Source organism: Sinohyriopsis cumingii, chromosome 10 (genome assembly GCF_028554795.1).
Source record: "Sinohyriopsis cumingii isolate HCF-2022 chromosome 10, ASM2855479v2, whole genome shotgun sequence".
Classification (NCBI taxonomy): Eukaryota; Metazoa; Mollusca; class Bivalvia; order Unionida; family Unionidae; genus Sinohyriopsis; species Sinohyriopsis cumingii.
In genome coordinates, this window is record NC_142970.1 from 68,394,461 (window position 1) to 68,409,307 (window position 14,847).

The following is a 14,847-nucleotide window of genomic DNA, read 5'->3' on the forward strand; positions in this document are numbered from 1 at the left end:
TCCCTATCGTTAATGAACCGGTAGCTACAGACGAGACGAAAAACAAGCCAAGACATTCTCATCATAGTACGTTTCATACATATCTGTGTCCATTGTTTGAGCTAGAAATACATTTTATTTTTAAAGGACTCAGTACATTTACTTAATTTTATTTCATATGTATTTGAAATCTGTATCTTTAATCAGTTTATTTTCAAATTGTTTAAAAGATAGATACTGGGTTGAGCTTACTACCTGGTCGCAAGCCACAGGCGACAATAGCCTCGTCAGGAAAGCTCGATAAATATATACACCAAGAAATCTACTCTCAGGCCTAATTTCTACTTTGAATAAAATGATTTACGAATCACATTTATGTTTGACAGTTGACTTTTCCTAGTATCATTTTAAGCACTATTTTCTTAAGTCATTGGTTTTCAAAAATGTAGCATATTAACGCGCTTTTCTTTGCCTTATCTTCCGTCATACATACATACATACATACATTACTGTTAAACGAACCCAATATGCCAAAAAATACAGCTGGTCAGAGGGACTGGATAGTCATTTTTACCCTAGTCAGCCGTGAAATTGGTTGTCATCGGACTGGTGCGCGGACTGAGATTTCTTACGCTGCCTGCAGAGGACCTATGAACATTATAATGTTTAATTGTGACATGACTGCATATACAATATATTTCGCGTTGCATCAACACACGAAACGTTATATGCACTGAGCAGTAGTGTAGCTATGAAGTCAGACAACCTCATGCAAAAGTGATTTATGGGACCTCCTCCCAATTACAAAAGTGTTGATTCATTGGAATTTTATGCCTCCACTGTCCTTTTACGCCACCCGCACCCGCAGTTACGTGGGTGTTTTGGGTGGTTGCTACGCTATTGAAAGCGAGTTACCATTGAAATCAAATGCCTGAACAGAGCTTGTATCAGTATCATTCGAATCTGCTCCACTTTGCTCCTCTTTCCAAGACACTAATTGACGACAGATAGATTGATAGACAGACAGAATTGAGAGAATGATTGGGTCAACTCTCAGATGGCATAATAAAAAGCTTCCTTAGTTAAACCAGAGACATGTGTAAAACATATATGCTACAAATAACTGTCTGTTACATTCCCATGGTGTCAAAGCATTAATGAATTGTATAAACAAAGTTAAAACGGTACAAATGTTGTTGTTTTTCTTTAAATAAAAGAAACATACAAAAAGTATATCTCCATTTGTCCAATTCGTTTACTTATATAATTATATACATGAGGAAATACAAACAAACAATATTAAAAATGATATACCTTTTTCAATATTATGGGGTGGTTGTGCAGTATATATATTTCGTGATCACTATTTCAGCTTAAATTTCTGCACTTCCTTTCCGTATATAAGTAGGAATTCGTCACCACTGGAACTGAAGCTGATAGCAGATGGATGGTTTCTGATTCCTTTTGAGAACACTTGTAGAGGAGCCCCACTTGAAGACACCTGATGAATGTTTTGCGACAGCTGACCAACAACATACAGATTATCTTCCCTGTCCACAGCTAATCCACATGCACCATCCAGCTCCTTGCGCTCATATTTGAATATCTGAATACCTTCTACACTGTATGCGTACACTGCAGCTGGATTTTTATAACATGATACGTAAATACATGTCCTCCTATTATTCAGTGCCAACTGAGATATCCATGATGAAGGACAAACTTTAACAGAGAATTTCTCCGATCCATCCATAGATACAATGCACCAATATAAGGAACCATCCATATAGCCACTTACAACCAGCTGATCTCTGGACAAAACGGCTATTCCATGACAGCTGAGACTCGTGTTCATTATCCTGCCTGGTTGTATGAATCTATTAACTGTCAGAAGCTGGAATTTATTTGCCTCCGGAAGTGTCACTGCTACCTGAGATCCCTCCACTACACACACGTCATATGGAGCTGAAGTCAGTTTACAGTCAGCAAGATGCTTATATGATGAGTCATACAGTCTACATGTAGAATTAAGAGAATCCACAAGCATGATTTTGTCATCTGGTAGGCACGTTATACCAGCGTACCAAGCATCCTTGCCATCGGGATAGTCTGCATTAAACTGTTTAATTATTTCTGGCTTGCAGTCCTTCAGTGTATTGGAATTTAGATATTTTCGTTGTGGATCAAGTCCTTCTACAGTGTTCTTCTTCGCTTTAGATGCATTGCGTGCATTTGCGGTAGTGTTAAATGTTTTCACGATAGTGTGAGGCAAAAAAGAAGGAACAAGACTGTGTTTCTTTTCAGCAATGTCAATTTTAGCGATAGTGACGTCACTACTTTTAAGCAAAGACAGGAGATGATCATCAAGACATAGTTTGGCGTCAACGTGTCTAATTTCATGATACTTCTCCTTTACAGCGCACTCATAATGGGCAAGTTGTTCCTCCGTTTTATGTAGAGTGGTCAAGACATGAAGAGCATTGCCATGTGCCAAGACTGTTTCTAAAAGATGAAGTGAACTTGAAATTGCCGAACTAATGGACTCACATTGTTGATTTTCTTCATGTCGAACCAGAGACTCCTCTTTCAAGAGGGTGTTTTTCTCCATCGTAATCTTGGATTTAACACTGTCGAGTAAAGTGTTAAGTTTCTCCCTGATCATCTCGATTTCGTCAGGGATATTCTTTACTTGAGCTTCAATCCGTTTTAATGATGCTTCATTGTCATTCCTAAATTTATCCAAGTGGGATCTAAGTTGTTTTAATCGTTCCACAACTCTGTTTGATTCTTTTTCCTTCAGTAGTCCTTCCAAATGGTCCTTTAGTTGAAGAAACCCTATGCAGCCTCTATGGTTCTTGTAAAAACATTCTGAGCAGCACATACTGCTGTGAGATTTACAATAAAATTCAAATTCTTTACCAACATGTTCGGAACAGGTGACACTCACTGACAGGCTAACGGCTAGTTCGAGATCTGTGATTAGGTCTTGTATATTTACGACTGCATGGTCCCTCGTTGCTTTAGTTTTTCTATGTACACTATCACATGTCGGACAAAGCGCTTCTTCACATACTGTACAGTAACTTGTAGCTCTAACCGTGGTTCCCTCATATAGACAGGAATCACAGCTCTTTTCTACTTTCCTTTTCTCTGGTGGTAACACAGACAACAACGCAGTGTTGTATGGATAATGTTCCGCCCATTCATCCACAGGAATATCAGGAAGTGGGGGAAATGTTTCCTTTCTACACTCCGGGCAATTGAATGTGGCACCTTTTTCCCCCTTTGGTACATTCTTCACAATGTATTTATGTAGGCAATGTTGGCAGTAGGTGTGGAGGCATGGTAAATTCTTTGGTGCTGTATATACATCGAGACATATCGGACAACGTAACCCTTGAGCGTCAGAGGCGACGGATTTTGCACTGCTAGCCATGACTGTAGAATGTAGAAGACTGCTTTCCTGCTTTATCGTCTTTGTAAATGCTTACGTAGTCAACCGGATCTATCTTTAATCTAGTTTGTTGACATACTTTACATTCTACTTCCTGCTTAAGGTAATAGGTAACGTTCACACAGTGTTAAATGTTTTCTTTTTTGATACAATTTTAATAGCAAGAAAATTATAGACGTAAATGGTCTGTGCAATTTGTTTAAAAGTACCGATATATGTTATTCAAATTTTAACAAAGAGGAAAAATATAAATATATTGTTGTGACTAAGTAAAACGTTCCTTGCCTAAATATTATCCGCTAAACCGATAAACATGTCGGCATTAATACAATTCCAATTGTTCAGGGACGAATTACCCTCCAAAAACCATATTAGTGTGTGTGTGTGTGTGTGGTTTGGTAATACGAAGGCTTTTTTAACTCTATATTATTTCGCGATGATAAGTCTGTAATAATTCTCAGGGAGTATGCGAACTATCTGAAAATATAAAATACCTACACTTACTGTATTTTTGTTGATTTTACTCACTCACATCATATGTATTTGTTTCTTTAACATGCATTACATACGTCGGTACAGGGGCCTATATTACTGACATAAATTATTATTATATTGTTATTATTGTTATTATTATTATTATTATTGTTATTGACTTCATGGTTTGGTGCACAAACCCAAATATGCGTACATTGTGCATGCATGAACCCATGCATTTCGAACGTTGTTTCGTCTTTGTCATGCCAGGCCTGTCGGATTTCTCCACTGGCGAAATAAAATTTACACGAACTTATAGATCATGTCATTTTCAATTGCTCGCAATCTTCAATCTGTGTTGAGTACATGTCGTTTTTATCATCGTATATTTATGTCTCGATGTAATGTTCTTAAATATTACGACAATATTGAAAGAGTTTTGTCGATATTTGTAGAATCGTTTTAAGGAATATTACTGAGGTCTTCCGTTAATCTTCTTTTGATTCTCCACACGGATACTGATTCTTCTAGCAATAATCATCAAGTGTTTTATAGCAAGCGTTTGCGTGAAAAAGGTGTCATATTTGTACATGTGTCGCCGTCAATAAATTCGAAAGTTTGTATTAATTATTTTGAATATAATTGAACATGCTTCATGACGCCATTTGCAGGTTATAGTTCTCTATACAATTCTTTACCGTTAATGAATAACTTCTTGTTTAACACAGTGAAACAAATGAGAAGATATGCGAAGTACAATATCGTTGTGTGCACTTGTTTGGTTAATGCACAATTTTAAATTCTTATTTTTTTAACTTTGTAAAAGGGGTTGATTTATACTTCCGCTAGCGACATTTCTCTTCAGTTTGGAATTTTCCTACAAATATTCTGTTCGAAAATCGGAACAATACCAGTGGGATTTAAGCACAAATTCTTTTCTAGCATAATTTAAAATTGACAATCCTGCCAAATTGTATAATAGGGAGGTTTACTTCAACATTTATGAATATTACATATGTCTGAAGGAGATTACAGAAGAACCAGAGAATAATTTCATGTGAACTAGCCAGTCGTTTTAATGTTAGAAACCTATTTCACATAAATATGTGATTATAGTACATGTGCCATAGTGGAGCAAGGTGGGAGATTTATTTCCATATCGGGGTTATGGAAGTATATTAAAACTCAGACATGGTAATAAAAAATTCGTAACAAACAGAGACACTATTCAAACATTTGCCAATCACTCGCTTCCATCCCCACTAACTTTATTATTATTTTCCGACGATTATGTGCTCAAGTGGAATACACGTGGATATTGAACTAGGTAGCAGGTATGCATTGTTTCTTCGTTTAGAAATGTTTGCTGAATATCGAATTTCAACAAAAAGGAAACAGAAAACAAAAAGATGGAAGACATTAAACACATACACACACAGACATACACACACACACATCACTCGACTCAAAAGCTGTATGTATGTTGTTCTCTCGCTCAGTTCGACCATCTATCTATCTACACACACACACACACACATATATATATATATATATATATATATATATATATATATATATATATATATATATATATATATATATATATATATATATATAACACAAACTATACAGTCTTCTACTTGACCTCAGGTAATAATTTCGAAAAAAAAACACAAAAACAACTACCCAATGAAATATAATTGTCTAGAAAATGCTTAATGTTTACAAAATAACATATTAGTTATAATTAGAACATTATATTGCCAAAATTATATAGCAACTGGAATATGACAGATACGCCAGGTAAATTGTAGGAGAAATTCAATAACCTAGACTCAGACCTATATAAACATGTTGACTTCAATTAATAATGATAATGATATTAAACCCATACACGTATATACTATGTTACCTATGTATTAGTCATTTACAGAATAAAAAATGAATAATTCAGGTCAAGTAGAAAATAAACTTGATTTAGGGCAAGGTTAAGTGCAGCACAAAATGTTACATTACAATAGCATATAATGAAATATAAAAAAAAACGAAAACTACTAACGAAATCAAAATAATTACACACACACTTATATATATATATATATATATATATATATATATATATATATATATATATATATATATATATATATATATATGTGTGTGTGTGTGTGTGTGTGTGTGTGTGTGTGTGTGTGTGTGCTTCCCATTTATTTCGGTTTCCAAGTTAAACACTAAACACATAAATTTATATAGAAAGAATATGTGGTATAAACACACTAATGAAGATTTGTATCATAACTACGGGAATTTTAACTATCTGTTGACATCATTTTCAAAAGATGTCTCTTTGATGAGCAAGCAGGACTGTAGTATGGGGCGAATGATAGCAAACACCCGGGGAGCGAAACCCTGGGCGGTGGTGTGCCATTTCATGTAGCAAGTTCCTTAATTGAGTATTTTACTTAGATAAGCGTATAGGACTCACGGTACTAATTCAACTCCAATGGTAAACATATGAAAACACTATCATATTCAAACTTCAATAACTTAAAATTTCTGGGTGCTGGTAATGACACCTATAATTCTTCATGCACATCTAACCTTGATGCAAGCTTATGTGTGGAGAACACCATATGACCCGCGGCACTTTGTTTACATACATGTGCACGAAAGACGTGTTATTGATTCTGCACCAAATGAATCAGGTGTTACTTTCAGTATTGAGTACTTCTGAGTCAAGTCTGTAAAAACGCTAAAATTGAATCAGTAGAAATTTGTCAATATTTTTTTACATTATATATAGGATAAGCTCTCAAAAGATATTTATCCTAATATTTTAATTTTTATTATTAACCAATTATGGACCACCAAACCTGTAAATACACTATTATTTCATCACCCATTTCTAGACTAATTCACAGTTCTACCGTATGGTTAGTACCGTGTGTCCTATAACCTTTTCATTAAAATTCATACATTTAGTTATTATTCTCATGACTATGAATGCATTTAAGAAGTAAACAGTTACAGCTATTCTTGCGGTGGGGGTGGGTTGAGTAAAGTCGACCCTCGGCTGCTCGTTAGAAATAATTAGTAGAATAAAAAAAAATTTATCCTGGCCTTATGGTGCATTATTCGACGGCAGACAAGGATGTATGTTGTTTTTAATTGCACTCGTTTATACTCAGGTATAAACGTAAAAATGATATTATAGTAGAATGCTAACTCGTCATTTGTTTAATTATAAAGCTTATATTTAGCATATTCTAAATTCATTTACTGAGTGTAATTGAAAGCTGCGTGAATGGTCGTACACAGACAGGCATGGAAAGAAGAAAAAAAGATTAATTACTCTTCGTTGTGTATCACAATTAAGTACCCTCGCTTGAAGTCCTCTTTAAAGTCATCTTACACTTGACAGTAATCGAACCAAATATTCAATGTAAAATTTAACATTTCTTTGAATACTGAATATAGTGCATGTATTGTGCTTATACCCGTGTAGTTTCAATCATCATCTCATCATCTCTTCAGCGATTTTTATTTTTTGGAGGGGGTTGGGAATGGTTGTGCATATCACATGGCTGAAGGGACTAAGGCAGATGAAAATATCTAACACAAATTATTTTTTTTAAAATTAAAGGCAATTGAATATTCAGTACTTTTCAGCATTTCAATACACAGAACACACGGGACCTGGGACTACATGTGTGACTTACGTCCTTTAGGTGGCAGGGTCCAGTTTCGTAATTTGGCCCCTGGCAAATTTCTTAACTTAAGGCTATGGTGTGACTTTTTCAGCTATTATTGTTTACTATTTATAGATATGGATATATTTGTGAACTAGGTGTTTTGGGCTTGTGTTGTTCTTGAAATTGATGTCAGTCATGTACACCTTCCATAGTTGCTCTGCAGTATGTTGATAGTGAAATACCAATAGTTGGCTAGGAAGAAGAGCTAGCCTCCCATAGCAGTAGACACGTGGGTTCAAGGCAAGCCGAGTATCTCAAAAACGGCTTGGATGACAACTATTCTGAATTGCATCAAACTATTTAGTAGACAATGTTTTTCAAAAGTTTCATCCAGGGAAAGGGCTTGCGTTTGCATTGTGAGTACTACATGCTGTCAAAAATGGCATTTGGATGTGAAAAATGCAGGTATAAAATAGGGGTTGGGGTGCATAAACCTCTTCTGCTATGAACTGCCATTGACTTCTCTGGTCAAGTGAATACTATTCTTATTCTCTGTTTCAATATAGGTATCTAAAAATATGGACCTTTTTGACCTCACTTGTGTATTTGATTTTTTATGATTTTTTATACTAGGTCACTGATTGCGGCATTAAATTTGTACATAAAAACTGGACCCTGCCCCCTTTAAAATATAACGAGTGAAATGATCCGTGATGCTTAGACTGGTTCTCTGTCATTAACGTAGCTGTGGCTATAGACGAGACGAAAAACAAGCCAAGTCATTCGCATCATAACACGTTTCATACATATCCGAATCTGTGTTCAGTGTTTGAGCTTGCAATACATTTTAATGGACTCAGTACATTTACTAATTTCATCTGTATTTGAAATCTGTATCTTTAAATAAGTTTTGTTTCAGATTGTTCAAAAGATAGATACTGGGTTGAGTATACTACTTCGTCGCAAGCCACTGTCCACAATAGCCTGGTCATCAAATCTCTCTCTCTCTCTCTCTCTCTCTCTCTCTCTCTCTCTCTCTCTCTATATATATATATATATATATATATATATATATATATATATATATATATATATATATATATATAAACACCAAGAAATCTAATCTCAGGTCTAATTTCTACTTTGAATAAAAAAACTTGAAGGATTTACGAATGTCATTTATGTTTGACAGTTGACTCTCCCTACTATCATTTTAAGCATTATTTTCTTAACTTACTGGTCTGCAAAAATGTATCATATTTCCGCGCTTTTCTTAGCCTTATCATACGTTCAACATACATGCATACATATATACATACATACATGCGGACGTACACACATACGTAAATATATACATACCAACATACATTCATACATACATGCGTGCGGACGTACACACATACGTGCATACATACATAACTGGTAAATGCCCAAAAGATCAATCTGGTCAGACGGAATGGCTACTCGTTTTTTGCCCCAGTCCGCCGTGAAATTGGCTGGCATCTGATGGCGGGCTGGCGGAAATTTCTTACGCTGCCAGCATTGAATTAATGAACATTATAACGTTTAATTTTGACATTATTGCATATACAAGATATATAGAGAGGTACCTTGTTTATAGTATTTGTGTGTTTCGCGTTGCATCAACACACGAGGGGTTATGTGCACCGAGCAGTAGCGTAGCTATAAAGTCAGACAACCTCCCGCAAAACTTATTTTTGGGACCCCCTCTCAGTAAAAAAATAAAAATGTTGATTCATTGGAATTTTAGCCCCCCCCCCCCCCCCCCCGTGCCTGTACACCATCCCACACTGTACACCATCCCACACCCGCAGTTACGTGGGTGTTTTTGGACGGTTGCTACGCCACTGACAGAGAGTCACTATTGGAATCAAATGCCTGAACATGTATGAGTAGGATTCGAATCTGCTTCTCTTTGCTCGTCTTTCCAAGACACAAATTTCCGACAGATAGGTTGATAGATAGACAGAATGGAGATGATGATTGGGACAACCGTCAGATGGCACAATAAAGAGCTTCCTTGGTTAAAGCAGAGACATGTGTAAAACATACATTCTACAAATAGGTCAGTTTTTTCCATTCGCATGGTGTCTACGCCTAACTCGTCCAGTCACAATTTGTCTAATGTGCCAATTCGTCTACTCCCATCTCGTCTACTGTGTCAATTTGAATATCCCCTATTTCGTATACTCTATAGCATTTCCAGAAAATATACGATTTCATTTATGTTTATTGTGTATCATTTATTATGATTCTAAAACAATTATGTTGTGTATATGCACATGCCCGATTGCCCTGCTTCATAATACATACATGTATTTCCAATCATCATCTCTAACAATAAAATATGTTAAAACATTAAAATAGCATATGTTCTTGCCTCTCAGATTACAAACATAAATTTAAAATTAAAATACTCAGTCCAATCGGCAAAACACGTCTCTCTTTCTCTCTCGGAAAAATAACCAACCTGGAAAATCATGCTTGGACCATCATGATGCAAGTGAAGGAGACGAGATGGAAGTAGATATATTGACACAGTGGACAAGTTCGGAGTAGTGGAATTCGAAATGATTTGGAAGAAGAAGAAACTGAACACACCCATACATCTCTGATTAAATATGCTTTCTTAAAGTTTGAAACTTGTTAATATAAGAAAACGAACAATATGTGTTATTAACATTTCTGACCATGACTGTGTAAAGCAAAATAAGTTTAGGACTAACTTGTTCTCCGTTTCTTGCGGATTAGTCAATTGGTTTGCTATATGGAGTGAAACATCGCAAGTTCTCGCAGGATTTGTCGTTATTAGAAGGACCTGGCAAGTCCTAAGACATTGTGATAAAGGTATATTACTGCTTTTTGTACTACTACCTCAACTACTAAGGCGACGAAAAAAAAATATGTTCTTGCTGGATTTGGTGCTGGTGACGACGATATCGATGACGATAATGATGATGACGAGTTTTATAACAACCATTCTTTAAATCCTCGTTAATTCGACCCAGTGTAATTCCATGATGATGATGATTTTCAAAATATAACATATATCTGTAAAACATAATATCACAGTTCCAATCATATACTTAAGGACTTACATTCTGAAAACTACGTTATGCTTTTAAAACGAATAATGACTAAAAAAAGACTAAGCTATACTTTGAAAAGGAATAATAACTACAGCAAATAACTCGTGTAGTTTTAAGCTTGTAAACTCTCCTTCAAATGAAATGAAATATTTTAAATAAGATTTAATTATGAAAATACTTAAAGCAAAATTAATTCGGTAACTTCTTTACTAAAAATGGTTGTTACAGACGCTCAATTAATGCTCGATTTTTGAGTTCTGTTGGAAACGACGTCATGGCTTTTTAGATAGTTCGTTCTGTCTAAAATTAGGAACTTTCTCCGTTTTACACTGGCACACATACACTGCAAAATGGAGATTTAAGATTTCTGCGAATGTAAATCTCATTGTTATTAGAATAAAAACCAACAAAACGCTTTACTACAAAACATAGATAGGTGTACTCATATTTCGAATAAACTTTTATCCAATACTATCAAGAACAAAATTTTTCTATGTGCTCTGTAAAAAATAACAATTAACTTTTTTATTCATTTAAAAACTTGTTTTGCTGTTATTGAACTTATGTTAGATGATATTCCAAAATTAGACAGAAATCATCTCTTTAGCCCTACGAGCTAATGGAGAGAAAGCTGTTTCGTCACAAATACATCGAACTCTGTATCTATTTAACTACTGGTAAGTATGGATTTAATGATCTCCATTAGAAGTTAAATTGGTTGACTGTGGCATTATTTATTTCCAAATGATGTACAACATTGAAATGTTGCCCAAAATTAAAACTGTGAAATGCGGCTGTTTTTCTCAAAAAAAAGGAAACATACAAACATTATATCTCCATTTATCCAATTCGTTTACTTATATAATTATATACATGAGGAAATACAAACAAACAATATTAAAACTGATGAAAATATACTTTTCCCTATATTAAGGGGTCGGTGTGTTGTATATATATTTCGTGATCACTATTTCAGTTTAGATTTCTGCACTTCCTTTCTGTTTATAAGTAGGAATTCGTCACCATTGGAACTGAAGCAGATAGCTTCCGGATCTTTTGGAATTCCAGTTGAGAACACTTGTAGAGGTACCCCACTCGGAGACACCTGATGAATGTTTTGCGAACCCTGACCGACAACATACAGATTATCTTCCCTGTCCACAGATAATCCACATGCACCATCCAGCTCCTTGTGCTCATATTTGAATATCAGAATACCTTCTACACTGTATGCGTACACTGCAGCTGGATTTTTATAACATGATACGTAAATACATGTCCTCCTATTGTTCAATGCCAACTTAGATCTCCAATTTGAAGAACAAACTTTAACAGACCATTTCGCCGATCCATCCATAGATACACAGCACCAATATAGAGAACCATCCCTAAGGCCACTTACAACCAGATGATCTCTAGACAGAACGGCTATTCCATGACAGCTCATACTCGTGTTGATTATCCTCCCTGGTTGTATGGATCTATTCAATGTCAGAAGCTGGATCTTATTCTCCTCCGGAAGTGTCACTGCTACCTGAGATCGCTCCACTACACACACGTCAAATGGAGCTGAAGTCAGTTTACAGTCAGCAAGATGGTGATATGATGAGTCATATAGTCTGCATGTAGAATTACGATGATCAACAAGCAAGATTTTGTCATCTAGTACGCAAGTTATACCAGTGTACCAAGCATTCTTGCCATCGGGGTAGTCAGCATTAAACTGTTTAATTACTTCTGGCTTGCAGTCCTTCAGTGGTTTGGAATTAAGATATTTTCGTGGTAGATCAAGTCCTTCTACAGTGTTCTTCGCTTTAGACACATTGCGTGCGTCTGCGGTAGTGTTAACTGTTTTTATGATAGTGTGAGGCAAAAAAGAAGGAAGAAGACTGTGTTTGTTTTCAACAATGTCAATTTTAGCGATAGTGACGTCACTACTTTTAACCAAAGACAGGAGATGATCATCAAGACATAGTTTGGCGTCAACGTGTCTAATTTCATGATACTTCTCCTTTACAACACACTCATAATGGGTAAGTTGTTCCTCGGTTTTATGAAGAGTTGTCAAGGCATGAAGAGCATTGCCATGCGTCAAGACTTTTTCCAAAAGATAAAGTGAACTTGAAATTGCTGAGCTAATGGACTCACATTGTTGATTTTCTTCATGTCGAACCATTGACTCTTCTTTCAAGAGGGCGTTTTTCTCCATCGTAATCTTGGATTTAACACTGTCGAGTAAAGTGTTCAGTTTCTTTCTGATCAGCTCGATTTCATCAGGGATATTCTTTACTTGAGCTTCAATCCGTTTTAATGATGCTTCATTTTCATTCCTAAATGTATCCAAGTGGGATCTAAGTTGTTTTAATCGTTCCACAACACTATTTGATTCTTTTTCCTTCAGTAGTCCTTCCAAATGGTCCTTTAGTTGAAGAAACCCTATGCAGCCTCTATGGTTCTTGTAAAAACATTCTGAGCAGCACATACTGCTGTGAGATTTACAGTAAAATTCAAATTCTTTACCAACATGTTCGGAACAGGTGACACTCACTGACAGGCTAACGGCTAGTTCGAGATCTGTGATTAGGTCTCGTATATTTACGACAGCATGATCTCTCGTTGCTTTAGTTTTTCTATGCACACTATCACATGTCGGACAAAGCGCTTCTTTACATACTGTACAGTAACTTGTAGCTCTAACCGTGGTTCCCTCATATAGACATGAATCACAGCTCCTTTCTAGTTTGCTTTTCTCCGGTGTTAACACAGACAACAACACAGTATTGTATGGATAATGTTCCGCCCATTCATCAACAGCAATATCAGGAAGTGGGGGAAATGTTTCCTTTCTACACTCCGGGCAATTGAATGTGGCACCTTTTTCCCCCTTTGGTACATTCTTCACAATGTATTTGTTTAGACAATGTTGGCAGTAGGTGTGGAGGCAAGGTAAATTCTTTGGTGCTGTATATACATCGAGACATATCGGACAACGTAACCCTTGAGCGTCAGAGGCGACGGATTTTATGCTGTTAGCCATAACTGTAAAATTTTGAAGACTGCTTTTTTGTTTTATAGTCTTTGTAAATGCTTACTTAGTCACCCGGATCAACCTTTGTCTAGTTTGTTGACATACTTTACATTCTACTTCCTGGTTGGTGGCATAGGTAACGTTCACACAATGTTCAATGTCTTCTTTTTTTACAATTTGAATATCAAGAAAATTATAGGCGTAAATGGTTTGTGCAATTTGTTTAAAAGTACCGGTGTATGTTATTCAGATTTTAACAAAAGGCAAAAATATAACTATATTATTGTGACTAAGTAAAATGTTCCTTGCCTAAATATTATCCGCTAAACCGATAAACGTGTCGGCATTAATACAAGTCCAGTTATGTCAAATTGTTCAGGGAAGAATTAAACTCCAAAAAGCATTACTCGTGTGTGTGTGTGTGTGTGTGTGTGTGTGTGTGTGTGTGTAGTTTGGTATTTCGTGATTACAAGTCTATATTAATTCGCATGAAAAGATAAAATAGCCACACTTACAGTATTTGTTTTAATTTACTCACTCACCTCATATTTGTTTGTTTCTTTAGCATGCATTATAATTATTATTATTGATGTTGTTGTTATTATTATTATTGACTTAAATGATTGGTGCACATACACAAATATGTGTACATTGTGCATGCATGAGCCCATGCATTTCGAACCTTGTTTCGTCTTTGTAATGCCACTCCTGTCAGATTTCTCAACTGTCGAAATAAAATTTACACGAACTTATGGATCATATCATTTTCAATCGCTCGCAAACTTCAATCTGTGTTGAGGATATGTCGTTTATGTCATGGTGTATTTATGTCTCGATGTAATGTTCTCAAATATGACGAAAATATTGAAAGAATTTTGTCGGTATTTGTAGAATCGTTTTAAGGAATATTACTGAGGTCTTCTGCTAATCTTCTTCTCTTTGTCCACACGGATAATATTTCTTCTGGCAATAATCATCAAGTGTTTGATAGCAAGCGTTTGCGTGTAAAAGGTATCATATTTGCACAGGTGTCGCCGTCAGTATATTGGAAAGTTTGTATTAATTATTTTGCTAATTTGCAGGTCATAGTTCTCTACACAATTCTTCACC

The 14,847-nt window shown here is 35.6% G+C and overlaps 2 protein-coding genes across 2 annotated transcripts; both read right to left on the bottom strand.

Annotated features, from left to right (window-relative positions):
• Positions 1-1,216: 1,216 nt before the first annotated feature.
• Positions 1,217-3,499, bottom strand: LOC149790342 (uncharacterized). Its single transcript, XM_089973453.1, has one exon. It carries the CDS (start codon positions 3,413-3,415, stop codon positions 1,343-1,345), a length of 2,073 nt encoding a protein of 690 aa, XP_089829579.1. The 5' UTR covers positions 3,416-3,499; the 3' UTR covers positions 1,217-1,342.
• Positions 3,500-11,533: 8,034 nt separating this feature from the next.
• On the bottom strand, positions 11,534-14,345 carry LOC149790343 (E3 ubiquitin-protein ligase TRIM45-like). The gene has a single exon (XM_089972387.1). The coding sequence runs from the start codon at positions 13,744-13,746 to the stop codon at positions 11,677-11,679; it is 2,070 nt and encodes a 689-aa protein (XP_089828513.1). The 5' UTR covers positions 13,747-14,345; the 3' UTR covers positions 11,534-11,676.
• Between the last annotated feature and the right edge of the window lie 502 nt (positions 14,346-14,847).

Coding starts and splice junctions, on each gene's coding strand:
- LOC149790343 (XM_089972387.1), bottom strand. CDS start 13,746: ATGGCTAACAGCATAAAATCCGTCGCCTCTGACGCTCAAGGGTTACGT.
- LOC149790342 (XM_089973453.1), bottom strand. CDS start 3,415: ATGGCTAGCAGTGCAAAATCCGTCGCCTCTGACGCTCAAGGGTTACGT.